General features: G+C 41.3%; 1 protein-coding gene across 2 annotated transcripts in view; it reads right to left on the bottom strand.

Moving 5' to 3' along the window:
• LOC126344411 (uncharacterized) overlaps nt 1-14,223 on the bottom strand; it is a 244,382-nt gene that overhangs the window by 155,661 nt on the left and 74,498 nt on the right. For both annotated transcript variants that reach the window (XM_050002018.1, XM_050002017.1), the window contains 2 exons: nt 11,910-11,954; nt 11,651-11,770 (listed from right to left, as the gene is read on the bottom strand). In XM_050002018.1, the coding sequence (XP_049857975.1) occupies nt 11,651-11,770; nt 11,910-11,954 (165 nt within the window). The remainder of the gene's footprint in view (nt 1-11,650; nt 11,771-11,909; nt 11,955-14,223) is intronic.

Genomic DNA, 14,223 nt, shown 5'->3' with positions numbered 1-14,223 from the left:
TAAAATAAATCGTAGCGATAATGGCCAACATCTTTGGAAGTTCCAAGCACTAGTCACAGCCTGAGACAGTGTGCTTGCAGATCAGCAAAAGATTCTGAAATTCCGAGAATGGTCCATTGCTATGAAAGGCTTTATCTTCAGGCTGGAAGAATGACTATATGGGCGTGAAGAAGAAGAATCCGAGCCAGGCGAATTTTCAAGAGGAAAATTTACTTGATGGATCTGTGGGAAAGAAGATCATCTGTCAAGAAATTGCAACTATAAGAAGACGAAAAACAGCGAGCAAGTTAAATGTACTATAAATAATGTAAATGCCTTTGTTGTTTCCAATGGAGGCTCACGCGAAAAAGGTCTACATGATAAAGTGGTTTGTGAGAGTATGCCTATATAAGCGATGACTGGATTACCAACAACAGGGCATTGCAGTACTTCACTTTTCGGCGGGATTGGTCCCATGAAATTAACGATTGTCAAAGCATCGAAATATCACTTGGAGATAACGCTAAATGCGAAGTAAAAGGAATTGGATCAATTAAAATAAAATACAGAAGTTCGTAAACAGGCGTTGGGAACACAAGCAAATTGATTTGGAAATTTGTTGTAAGTTACTATGGTACCAAACCGTTGAGGTACCAGTCCCTAAGTTTACACATTACTTAATCTGACTTAAACTAACTTACGCTAAGGACAACGCACACACCCATGCCCGAGGGAGGGCTCAAATCTCCAACGAGGGGAGCTTCGCGAACCGTGGCAAGGCGCCCAAAACCGCGCGACTGCTCCCAACAGTACGAACTAATGATATGAACAAGGACGAATTTGTTTTCTGTTGGTGCTTACACGACGAAAGGTTTTGGAGTGACCTTTAGGCCTATAGATAGGCGTAAGTTTGTACACATTTCTCTCAATAGTTGTCATTGTTCAAGGAATAAAGCAAGAAAATCAGATTTACAGAATGTTGTTCGCCTCAAAACCCAATGTAACATGAATCTAACGGTCATGAATCTCAAAATCCGGTACTAAAGACTGGGTCATAGGAAAGTCAAATGCAAATTTGGTCAAAATAGGTCTTTTCAAGGGAATAAGTATATCTGATGTGGCAGCATTCTGTCGTGAAACGTGTCAATATGGAAAGCGCACCGTTAGTCTTTTAACAAGAAAATCGAAACAAGAAATTCGGTATCAGCGATTTCATACACAGCGATGTATGCAGACCAACACAGGTCGAATTACTCGGTGGGCAATGTATTTTGTAACGTCCAAGGACGACGCATCTGGTTTTCGTCATGTCTATCTTTTCAAAAATAAGCCTGACGTTTTTAATCGTTTCAGGGAAGTCAAGAAGTCTATGTAGAAAAGGCTGTGTAAAACTATGAAGTCCCTGAGGATCGAAGGATGGAATATTTGAACAATAGTATGAAAAGCTATGTCATTAAATGTGGAAAAGCACCCGAGACAACGGCACTGTATGCAGTACTCCTCAACGGAAGGGAATTTCGCAACGAGAATTTCAATGAGGGAATCCCGAGCATCCATAAATCTGGTTCGAAGCACGATTGTGTCGATTTACTTTTTTTTTCTCTTTTCAGACTTGAATACCCAAGACTCTGAAGGCGAAAATGGAGAACATGATGTCGAGCTGCCAGCTGAAGATGAGAGGAAAGAATGAATAGAGAGGGATCGAGGTAATGAAAAACAACTCGAAGATCAACAGCAGTGCCGGCCGCGGTGGTCTCGCGGTTCTAGGCGCGCAGTCCGGAACCGTGCGACAGCTATGGTCGCAGGTTCGAATCCTGCCTCGGGCATGGATGTGTGTGACAGCTACGGTCGCAGGTTCGAATCCTGCCTCGGGCATGGATGTGTGTGATGTCCTTAGGTTAGTTAGGTTTAAGTAGTTCTAAGTTCTAGGGGACTAATGACCACAGCAGTTGAGTCCCATAGTGCTCAGAGCCATTTTGAACCAACAGCAGTGTTACTGATTACGTGACAGGAGCCAAATTGGACCCTCGACCAAATATGATGCCAACTATGCAGATTGTATGAACCACACACTTACAGAGAGGCAATCTTGTGTCCAGATAACGAAAAACGGAAACTTAGGAATTCGAAGTGAATCAAGTGAATGAACCTTGAGTCATCGTACCAAAAAAAGATACAATGAACAATGGATTCAAACTGGGTTTTCAGAGTCAAGCATCAAAAACTAAAAATGGTCCCCAATATAAACCTTGACTTGTCGATCGATGATTTACTCAACGTCCTGGACTGGATTACAATGAAACTTTCTCGCCAGAAATGAGACACGACTCTAACACACTTCGCTCGCGATTTCGACCGAAGAAGATTTTTAAATGTTGCAGTATGATGTTAAAACGGCCTTTTTATATGGAAAACTGTACGAGTAAATATATATATGTCTGCGTCACAAGGTATAATGCTGGATGATGTATGATTTAAAGCAGGCCTGACGTTGTTGGAACCAAAAATATTGTAGATTCTTGAAGGAGCATGATTTCAAACAGAGCGACGCAGATAAGTGTATTTTCACTAGGAAAGTTGGAAATGATCTGTATTTCTTGGCTCTGTATGTAAACGCTGGGCTGTTCATTGAAAAAAAAAAAAAAGAATCATTCAAAGCCTTTGTAGACGAAATGGGGGAAGCGTTTGTAATACCAGTTTCAGAAGGGAGACTCTTTGAGGAAAGGAAATTGAGGAAACAGAGGAGAAAAATCATTGCTTGGGCACCGAACAGCATATGCAACGAAAATCTTGAAACGCTTTAACACTTAAAATTCCAATCCCATATCTGTCCCTACGGATCCAAATGTGAAGTTATAGCCAGTGGATACAAACGCGTCAGTTACCGGTACAGTGAAATATCCATTCAGGGAAACAGTTGGTTCAGTTTCATGTTACTGAGGTCCCCATTGTCTATAGTTTCATTAGAAGTCAAGTACAGAGAATCAAATTTCACCCTAGATTGTTTACATACAACTGCAGAAGAAGTCGGTAAGTTGGTCTTAAGAGAAAGAGGTAAAGAGTTATTGTATCTTCATTGTTAACGAACATGACCACACCAGTTTTAATCCTTTCCTCGCTTCTGCCATCATTTCTGCAATGGCTGTAATCCTTAGCACTGATGGCACTGATGTTTTCAAAATGAGTTTCCTGGTGACCTGGACACATTTTTCTTGGCTCTTTGAAAGTTTCACTTTGTCCACGGATCTAAAATCCATTCAGATTCCATTGGAGTATGGAAAATATTTTACTGGTGAGTTGTTTCCTTTCTTTCCTGTTTTCTTTCTTACGGGAATAGATGTCTGCAATGTTTAGTGTGGATTAAAGTTTGCTCTGCTAAATTTCAGATCATACATTATCAAAAGGAGATTCTCCACCAGGAAAGACTAGTCTTGTGTGGTCTCATCCTTTGTGCAGATTTTGTGGGTTCTCTCCCTCCCCTTCTCCCCACTCTGTATGCTTCTCTCTGAGGCTTGGAGACATTGCTGGTGTAACTCTGTGTTCATAAACTGCAGCAGATCATTTTCCTCTGGAAACAATTCCTTTTGGCACTTTCCGCTTTCTGATTGCCGTGATAGGTGAGGATTGATTCTATTTAAAGTTTAAAAATACAATATTGCTGCCTTGAACTGCTGGTAAAATACTTTATTTATACAACCCATTTCAGTTGTATGACCATAATCAAGTTCATAAATGTATTCATGTTGAACAAAATATTCAAAGATTATCACCATATGATAAAATCATGAATAGTACACTATAATCATATTGTAATATAAATTATCTCACCAACCTGTAAAGACTGTGTCAGGGAGTGTACACATCCATGTAAAACTGTAATCAGTGTTAATGCTGGTTCACAGCATTAACGCCAATTACAGTTTCAACATTGATGTGCAGTTTTTAATAGATTGCATGGATATCACACTACACAAAACATTATGTAACAGTAATCACTAGGACCAAGTAGGTGCATGGTTAAGTACATAGATGTTACATAAAACATACGATAATTAATGTGAAAAGTTACAGATATGCAACATACTCATTAGACAATTACAGTGAAAAACATACCTGGTCTGAACAAGTGCAGTAAAAAACAACATAAAAACACAGTTAGTAAGAAACCTAAGCCTAAACATTAATGTATCCAGATCGGAGAGCAAGCGACTGCTGCCACAAATGTGGAGTACAGGTCCATGATGCCACCTGGGAATGGTCTGCCAGGCTACACATTTACAATGTGTTCCATGGTCGGATTCCATGATCCACAACTGCATTCTGCTAAACTTTCCATGCCCCATTTGAACAAGTCTTGAGATCTATCAATGCCTACCCTAAACTGGTTAAGGCAGCTCCATATTTCATGGGGTAAATCTGTTACCAGAATTTTCTCTAATGCTTGTGAGGTGATGTTCAAGTTCCCAATTTCTTTAATGTTGGCAACATGCTCAGTCCATTTGACAAGATCGTAGTAGTTCCACCAAATTCACATCTCACCAGGCAGGGCAACAAGACCTAAGATTATTTTTGGGAGGAGGTATAAAGTTTTCTGGGTAGGGTGATAATTTGCCTGGCTGATTATTTTTAATAACTCCATTTCAGTGGTGGTTACTGTATGAAGTTGAGAAGGTGCGATATTGTCTAGGATTGGAAGCCACAGAATGGGAGTAGATTTCAATGTGCCTGTTACAACCCTCATTGCTCCTTTTAGCTGGACATCAACTTTGGTGGTATGGTGGCTCCTGTACCACACTGAAGCACAGTATTCTGAGGCAGAGTATTTTAAGGTGAACAAACGCAGTGCTTCTCTACGTGTTCACATTTGTTCCCCAGGAGGTTCCAGGTAGTTTTCTGAGAATGTTGTTCCAAGATTTTATTTTCTGGATAGTTTTTGGCAGACGTTGCTTATACATCAATGATCTGTCCAGAGTAACTCCTAGGTATGTGGGGCGGGTGTTGTGCTAAACTGTTTTTCCTCCAAAGTAAACAGAGAGCTTTTTGTGAGCAAATTTGTTGCTGAGACGGAAATCACTGACTTCTCATTTTTGAGGATTAGGTTCAAGGCACCACTTCATGTAGTATTTCTGCATTATTTCTAGGTCTTCTGTTGGTTGATCACTTCCTTGCCAGTGCCATATCATCAACATAGACAAATTTAGTTGATGCTGTATGTGGTATATCATTCATATATAAGTATTAAAAAGAAGCGGTGCCAGGACTGACACCTGGGGTAGGACATTATTGAGATTATGGATACAACTGGATCTTTCATTAATATGTACTGAAATTCTTGTATTACTACGCATATTCTAGAATAATCTGGTGATCTATGTACATGAAATTGCTTGTTGTAGTTTGTATATCACCCACTTTTTTGAGACCATTTCCTATGCCAGAGATAAAACTATAAATGAGGATGTTCCTTTAAGTCACTTTTGAAAACCACCTTCTATGTATGAGGTTAGTGCAAACTTGGTTAGCACATCGTCGCACACTTCTAAAGCTAGCTTGTTCTGAATGACTAATTTATTGATGGTGGGAGAAATTCTGTTATATAATAATCTCTTTAGGAGTTTACATTAGATGTTTCGCAATGTGATGGACTGATAGCTTGATGGACTATCTGCTGGCTTTCCTGGTTTGAGAAGAGCAAGGATTTTGGATTTACTAAAATCATTAGGTATGTCATAGGTCTGGAGGATGTCTCTGTAAAAATTCAGCAGCCACAGTTTGGTTGTCCCTCCTAGGTTTTACAAGAACTCATGGAAAAACGCAACCATGGCTGATATCCTTCTGAGTATCATTTCTTTCAGAGCTGAAGTTAGATCTTCCATTGAGAATGTCTGTGACTGTTGCAAATCATGTGGAAGTGAATGAGCTGTGAGAGTCACTGCCTTTTTTATTTCCCTTGTGAACATTTTGTCTAAAGATGAAAATTTCGAAATTTCTGCTAGATGGCCAGATTAGAGTTCCATAAATGTGTATTATTCATGATTTCATCACCTAATGATAACTGTTTTACGTTTGACCTAATGTGGTGCTGTGTATACTTTTATGAACCTGATGATGGTGAGATGACTGAAACTGGCTGTGTAAAAAAAAGTATTTTACCAGCAGCTCAAGACGGTAATGTGACATTTTTGAAATGTGTAAGAGCTGCAGGGCACCACCTCCTTTCTTGGTCGATCAATAAAGACTTGTGTTTTAATCAGGGTTGTGATGCAATAATTATTGGACTATTTGGTAAAATATACAGAGGTATAAGTGAAATACCACCTGTTATTTAAAGCTACCACCATATTCAGGTTAACATTTGGCAGTTGTAAATACTGCTGTTTTAAAATTAAGTGTTATGTTCTCAAGTGATTTCAAGTAAAGATAATATTTTATTTGATGCAAGCCATATGTTGGGCTTTTGTGGAGTGGGAATGTGCTAAGTGCACTTGAAAGATGTTTTGGTTCACTAAGAAATTTGCTTTGGATGACTAGCAGCTGTCTTCTGATGGCCAACTATTTTAGTTCTTTCACTTTCTGTAGGTACATACCATGCTGTTTCTAATTGTACAACATGCTCGTCAGGAGTGACATTTAGCAGTTGTGATAAATTTGTAAGTGTAAATGTCTTCTGTAATGGATTTGTGGCCCATTACTTATAATGCCAAAATTGTGTAGAAGTTGTATCAACTAAATTTTTGAAGGAAGCTTTGATAAATTAATTGACACATAAGTTTAGACAACATTGTCTGTGGAGTGCATCAGTCTGGTTCTCCACTTAGGATAAAATAAACAGTCGAGATCGCTATAATATTTATTCATTTGATTCGCTTTGGCTAATTTTAAAGCCATCCTCAAATTTTTTAGGTCTCCTATGGGTGGTGCTAGCAGCTCGTTGGTTTTTCATATGATACCATGATCATGATATCATGTGAAAACTGAGGAACTGCTAGCACCAGCCATGGGGGGGTCCATTTAAACAGGGGTAATGTGTCACGAAGCAAATACCGCCCGCACTGGCGGAATGTTATTTTTTTTTTACTTCACTGAGTTTCGATTCCCCCCGAAGGGGGCGGGCTGGCAGCAGCTTAGTATGCCGCTCTTCAGCCTACGGAATTTGTTTTAAAAAGATGAAGATAATAACTAATAAAAACAGGCAATGAAATCGGAGACTTAAATGGTAACATGGCGGAAAAATCGTGGAACTTAAAACATAGAACAAAGGGTTGATGACGTTAATAAAATACGTATGAAGCAGACAGGTAAAGTAATAGACAGACACTTGAAAAACACGGCGACAGTCTGGTTTCTGTTCGCAAGAGATATAAAACTCACACCCAGCGACAGCATGATTTCTGTTCGCAACACTTTGGAAAGACGAACGACACTGAACATTCACTTGAACACTGCACTAAAAAATTTGGCACAAATGTGATACACCACAGCCGAGAGCAGATGGGGGGAACCCGGACAGAGGACGCGGAATGCTACGTTGTACGTTTGTGACTATTACGGCGCCATCTATTACAAAGCGAAGAAAGTGGTCCAACTAAAACATTCATATTTCTTTACGTACTACACGAATGTGTAATAAGAAATAGGGGTTCCTACTGAAAAAACGCAGTTGATATCCGTTTGAACTATGGCAGCGCGATCTAGTGGGCTAACCATTGCGTCATCTGGTTTCCCTCTTCGAGCTAGACGAGTTTCCTTCTTTCTATTTTTTTCGTTTGACGCTTATTTCGTGAGATATTTGGGCCGGTCACTATCAATGGACCACCCCGTATATGAATGATGTACCACATACAACATCAACGAAATCTGTCTATGTTGATGATATGGCACTGGCAAGGAAGTGACCATCTACCAGAAGACCTAGAAATAATGTAGAAATACTACATGAAATGGTGCCTTAAACTCCTCTGTTACGCCCATCCTGCCTGAATCTCCGCCCCCCCCCCTACCTTCTACAAGTCCCTTCAGGTCCTTGAACGCCATGCTTGCATCCGTCTCCAGTCCCCCACGCACATCCTGTACGACCTCATTCCGTTCCCCCACCTCCTCCTTTTCCTTGAAAGGATACGGATCCTCTACACCTCCCATAAACTCGATCCTCCTTACCCGCTTGTCTCCCCATCCACTCCCCCCCCCCCCCCCCCCCGCTGCCGCGCCTGTATTCCCATGTCCCACCTGCTCTCCATTTCTCCACCCTCCTTACCCTCTCCCAATGTGGCTTCTGCCAGCTCCCCCTCCATGATGATGCCCTCCTCCCCTCCATCTACCCCTCCTACCAACTTTGATCCTCCCTCCCTCTTCCTGTGTTGCTCCTTTGGGCACCCTCCCATCTCTCCCCCTTCCCTCCCTCCTCCATTTCTCCCCACTCCTTCCCCGGGCTTCCCCTCCCCTGTCCCTCTGCTCCTCCTCCCATCTCCTCAGCCATTGGCATGTTTGTTCTCCCCTCCCCCCCTCACCCTTCTTCTTCCCCTCTTGGAAGGTCCCTGTACTCGCACACGCTACGTGGACATTCACGCGCCGGAGATCATCGCCATCAGTGTCTCGTGTGTGCCGTCGTGTTTAGTGTTCAGTGTTCACCATCGCACTCCATCGTTCACCAGTGCCATTGACACCTTCAGTGTTTGTGCGTCGTGTCAACAGTTTGTAGTGTGCATTATCGTTGAGTGTGAACGGCTCCGTGTTTGTCTTTATGTGTCTACTGTTTTATTACTCACCGTTATGTAACTTCTGTGTATTCTTTCTGTTGCTTCTTTGTCTATTGTATGGCTGAAGAGCAGCCTGCCTGTTGTACGGGTTTAAAAATAACAATAAAGAAAAAAAGTGCCTTCAACCTAATCCTCAAAAATGAGAAGTCAGAGATTTCCGTCTTAGCAACGAGTTGGCTCACAAAAAGCTTTCTGTTTACTTTGGTTGAGAAAGAGTTTAGCATAACATCTGCCCCACATACCTAAGAGTCACTCTGGACAGATCACTGATGTATAAGCAACGTCTGACAAAAACTACCCAGAAAATAAAATCTAGTAACAACATTCTTAGCAAACTACCTGGAACCTACTGCCGCTTCAAATTGGAGCATCATTTCCGCGTGCCGCCTGGACACTGCGGGAAACACCTGCCGCCGCCGCCGCTACCGCGTGTGCCGCTGCGGCGCTCTAGTGTGAACTAGCCTTATGTTGGCGGATATTCCCTAAACCTAAACTGGCATAGGTCAGTAGGAGGTCGTAAGTTTTGGTCGATAGTATTTTCTTGTGGTTTCAGTCAAATTAGCCAGCTGTCAGGACTGTGACACGTAGCTATTGTTGTCTACTGTGTACCTATCTTGTACTTCTATACAGGGTGTTACAAAAAGGTACGGCCAAACTTTCAGGAAACATTCCTCACACACAAAGAAAGAAAATATGTTATGTGGACATGTGTCTGGAAACGCTTACTTTCCATGTTAGAGCTCATTTTATTACTTCTCTTCAAATCACATTAATCATGGAATGTAAACACACAGCAACAGAAGGTACCAGCGTGACTTCAAACACTTTGTTACAGGAAATTTTCAAAATGTCCTCCGTTAGCGAGGATACATGCATCCACCCTCCGTCGCATGGAATCCCTGATGCGCTGATGCAGCCCTGGAGAATGGCGTATTGTATCACAGCGTCCACAATACGAGCACGAAGAGTCTCTGCATTTGGTACCGGGGTTGGGTAGACAAGAGCTTTCAAATGCCCCCATAAATGAAAGTCAAGAGAGTTGAGGTGAGGAGAGCGTGGAGGCCATGGAATTGGTCTGCCTCTACCAACCCATCGGTCACCGAATCTGTTGTTGAGAAGCGTACGAACACTTCGACTGAAATGTGCAGGAGCTCCATCGTGCATGAACCACATGGTGTGTCGTACTTGTAAAGGCACATGTTCTAGCAGCACAGGTAGAGTATCCCGTATGAAATCATGGTAACGTGCTCCATTGAGCATAGGTGGAAGAACATGGGGCCCAATCAAGACATCACCAACAATGCATGCCCAAACGTTCGCAGAAAATCTGTGTTGATGACGTGATTGCACAATTGCATGCGGATTCTCGTCAGCCCACACATGTTGATGGTGAAAATTTACAATTTGATCACGTTGGAATGAAGCCTCATCTGTAAAGAGAACATTTGCACTGAAATTAGGATGAACACATTGTTGGGTGAACCATTCGCAGAAGTGTAACCGTGGAGGCCAATCAGCTGCTGATAGTGCCTGCACACGCTGTACATGGTACGGAAACAGCTGGTTCTCCCGTAGCACTCTCCATACAGTGACGTGGTCAACGTTACCTTGTACAGCAGCAACTTCTCTGATGTTGACATTAGCGTTATCGTCAACTGCACGAAGAATTGCCTCGTCCATTGTAGGTATTCTCGTCGTTCTAGGTCTTTCCCAGTCGCGAGTCATAGTCTGGAATGTTCCGTGCTCCCTAAGACGCCGATCAATTGCTTCGAACGTCTTCCTGTCGGGACACCTTCGTTCTGGAAATCTGTCTCGATACAAACGTACCGCGCTACGGGTATTGCCCCGTGCTAATCTATACATCAAATGGGCATCTGCCAACTCTGCATTTGTAAACATTGCACTGACTGCAAAACCACGTTCGTGATGAACACTACCCTCTTGATGCTACGTACTGATGTGCTTGATGCTCGCTGCTCGTGGTCGTGCGGTAGCGTTCTCGCTTCCCACGTCTGGGTTCCCGGGTTCTCTTCAATATAATTCGTACAGTTGTCTATCCTTGTGACATGTATAATTTATTGTTGCAATTAGGACCTTTATTGATCATGTCAATACATACGTTGATTTCGGTTTCGATTTCGAACAGCGTTTAAGCGATTTTTTACCTGTGTGCGTGACTTCTGCTTTCACGGAGGCATTAAGGTTCAAATGTTTAAGCTGTGGTGTCAGGTGTGGTTCGTTCCGTTGCATTGCTCTTCACCCCGTGGCGGTCAATGTGGGGTCATGACTTACTTTCTCCGCCCCTTGCCATCCGCGCCAAGGATTGTAAACTGTGCAAAAAGAGGCGCGCGGTGCAGACAGCGCGGGATACTTGGCACTTGCCACAGCTATAAACCGCCTCCGTTTACGTGTATTTTCTATATCCTACATTTATCAAAGCTTTTATTTTTGAAGCGACTGCTTGATATATTGTGACTTCGTGTTCCAGTACAGTAACATTATAATCGAAGGGATCATTGATCTAACACAAACACTGTAAACATAAAAGCAGCTAACGCAGAGGTTAAGGCTAATTTCTGAGTTACAAATTCTGAAACGATGCTTGAGTTAGCGTATCAGCTGTAATACTCGTAATGTTGCAATATGTGTAATGTCTACGCGAGGCATTTCTGCCTTGCTTGGCTTCTATACACACTAAGTTACTGCGTTAATATATTTGGTTCTTCATTTCTATTCTATAAAATTGGCAAACCAAAAATAAAAGTCTGTGGGAACAGGCAACAGAAACTTTTGGTAGCGTAATAATTACAATATTGCGTCAGGAAGGCCTACCCACTAGCAGGAAAATAACTAGTAACAGGTAAAATATGTTTTCAGTGAGTACAAGTAAACCACAAATTACTTCTGTTACTCACCCCTTCCTCTGTCAATGGATACATGGTGTCCAGCCCTTCCCACGGTTCTGACGCCAGTGTGTGTTCCAATTTCTCTGCCTGAGAGTCTGAGGCGCGCTTCGCTTTCTCTGCACCGTCTTTCTGGTTTCAGATACAATATATTTAATTGGCAAATAATTGTATTTAGTTGGTTGTATTTAACTTGTAATAAAAACCAATGACTGCCTACATTAGTAACCTACAGCAACAGACAAGATAAAGAGATCTCTGAAACACTTACTGATCTATATGCAGATGTCGGCCAAGATTTCCGAGCTCCAACCTCCTTTGGGATGCATCCAATGTTACATGTAACACAAAAGTACAATCAGAATTTTACAATTATGTTATGCAAGGTGTGTTTAGAAAGTATTGGGAATTTTGTAATTTTGCGTGTCGTATTAGGCTGATTCACAAGATTTTTTTCATTGCTGTATTAGCCATGTTGGCCATTTATTTAGTTATTGTTTACATAGCCTAACCAGATTAAGTCTTAAGGTCCCTTCTTACATCGGGCCAGGAACAATGAATAACAAATAAGGTTGCACAACACTGTCAGTTCCTATGCATATTTCTTATTCATTTATATAGAGCTCAGAGATTATTATGAGGAGAGTTATACTTAATAACGCAAATAATAACAGTGAATAATAACAATAACTGGAATTAATAATAATAATAATAATAATAATAATAATAATAATAATAATAACAATAAAGGGCGTTAGGAATTACAGTGGTAATTATTAATTTAGTCCATCTGAAGTAATCATAAACGGAAGGGATGTTGGAACAGGAGAAGACTGAAATAATAATGACAGCAATCTGCTTCCGGTACTCATCTCTTCATCTCCATCTACAATTAACCCCCTCGCCCCCCCCCCCCCCTCAACCCACACACACACATACAATTCTCTCCAATAGTTAACTGAAGATCCCTTGATGTCTCAGAATGTATCGTATCAAACGATCATTTCTTTTAGTCACGCTGCACGAAAAATTTCTTTTCTCGCCAATTGTGTTCAGTACGTCTTCATTCGTTACTTTATCTATCCATCTAGTCTTCACCATTCTTCTGTAGCACCCCATTTCAAAAGCTTCTATTCCATTCTAGTCTGAACTGCTCATCGTATACTTTCATAAAAGGCAGCATAGAGACAAATACCTTCAGGAAAGTCTTCCTAACACTTAAATTTGGATTCGATGTTAACAAATTTGTCTTCTTCAGAAACGCTTTTCTTACAACTGCCATTTTACATTTGATATCCACTCAACTTTGGCATCATCAGTTGATTTAATGCCTCAAATAACAAAACTCATCTACCACTTTTAGTGTCTCATTTTCTAACCTAGTAACTGTAGCATCACCTGATTTAATATGACTGCGTTCCATTACCCTTGTTTTCATTTTCCTGATGTTTATCTTGTATCATTCTTTCTAGATACTGTCCATTCGATCAACTGCCCTTCCGAGTCCCTTGCTGTCTCTGACGGAATTACAATATTATCAGAAAACGTCAAAGTTCTTATTTCTTATCCCTTTGGCTTTCTTTACTGCTTCCTCAATGTACATACTGAATATCATTCGGAATAGGCTACAATTCTGTCTCACTCCGTTCTCAACCACTGTTTCGTTGTCATGACCTTCGACTTTTATAGCTGCCATCTCGTTTCTGCACAGTTTGTATTTTACCCATGCTACCTTCATAAATTTAAATAGTGTACCACAGTCGACATGTCAAATCCTTCCTCTAAATCTACAAATGCTGAGAAAATGTGTTTGCCTTTCCTTAACCTATCTTATAAGCTAAGTCGTGGGGTCAATATTGCCTCGCGTGCGGCAACGTTTCCCCAGAAACCAAAGCGATCTTCCTCGAGGTTGTCTTCTACCAGTTTTTCCCCTCTCCTGTAAATGAATTTTCTTAGTATGACGAACTATGAAGTACGTTATTAAATAATAATTAAGTATCACATAATTCTGTACCAAAATGCGCAACGCAGTAGATTATGAAATATACTGATGAGCTAAAACAGTTGCTTGACAAGACGTAATACAGCAGCGTCTGACAAGCCGTTAGTAGGTTTCCGGAGGTTTTTGGCACCAGATGTCGTTAATTACAGGACTGTGGTCAGTGGGTGCGGAGCTGTTGCCCCATAGCATCCCAAGTGTGTTTGTTCCATCTGGTTCAGATCATGGAAATATAGTGCTCAAGACATCAACGTGTGTTCATTATGAAGCTACTAAAACCACTGAGGCTCGATTCTGGTCTTGTGAGAGAGACAGTTATCGTTCAAGCACGAAGGGATGCCCAGATATTTCATATGCGACGTGGATCCTTACACATACAGTACCAGACAAAAGCTGCAGCTTTATATAAAACATTAACATATAAAAATGAAGCAATCCAATTCCTTCGCGCACGCCGCTTACTGACTACCAAGTCCAAGATATCAGGGGGCAGGTCATTAGCACTAAGTCTATTTACCACTTGTTTCTCGAGCACAGGTCTGCAGAACGATTGTAAAATAGTAGACTACCGAGTTCATCTCTCATT

The sequence above is a fragment of the Schistocerca gregaria genome, chromosome 1 (genome assembly GCF_023897955.1).
Source record: "Schistocerca gregaria isolate iqSchGreg1 chromosome 1, iqSchGreg1.2, whole genome shotgun sequence".
Taxonomy (NCBI): domain Eukaryota; kingdom Metazoa; phylum Arthropoda; class Insecta; order Orthoptera; family Acrididae; genus Schistocerca; species Schistocerca gregaria.
The sequence above is the reverse complement of the archived record's forward strand: the minus strand, read 5'-3'. Positions and strand labels throughout refer to the sequence as shown.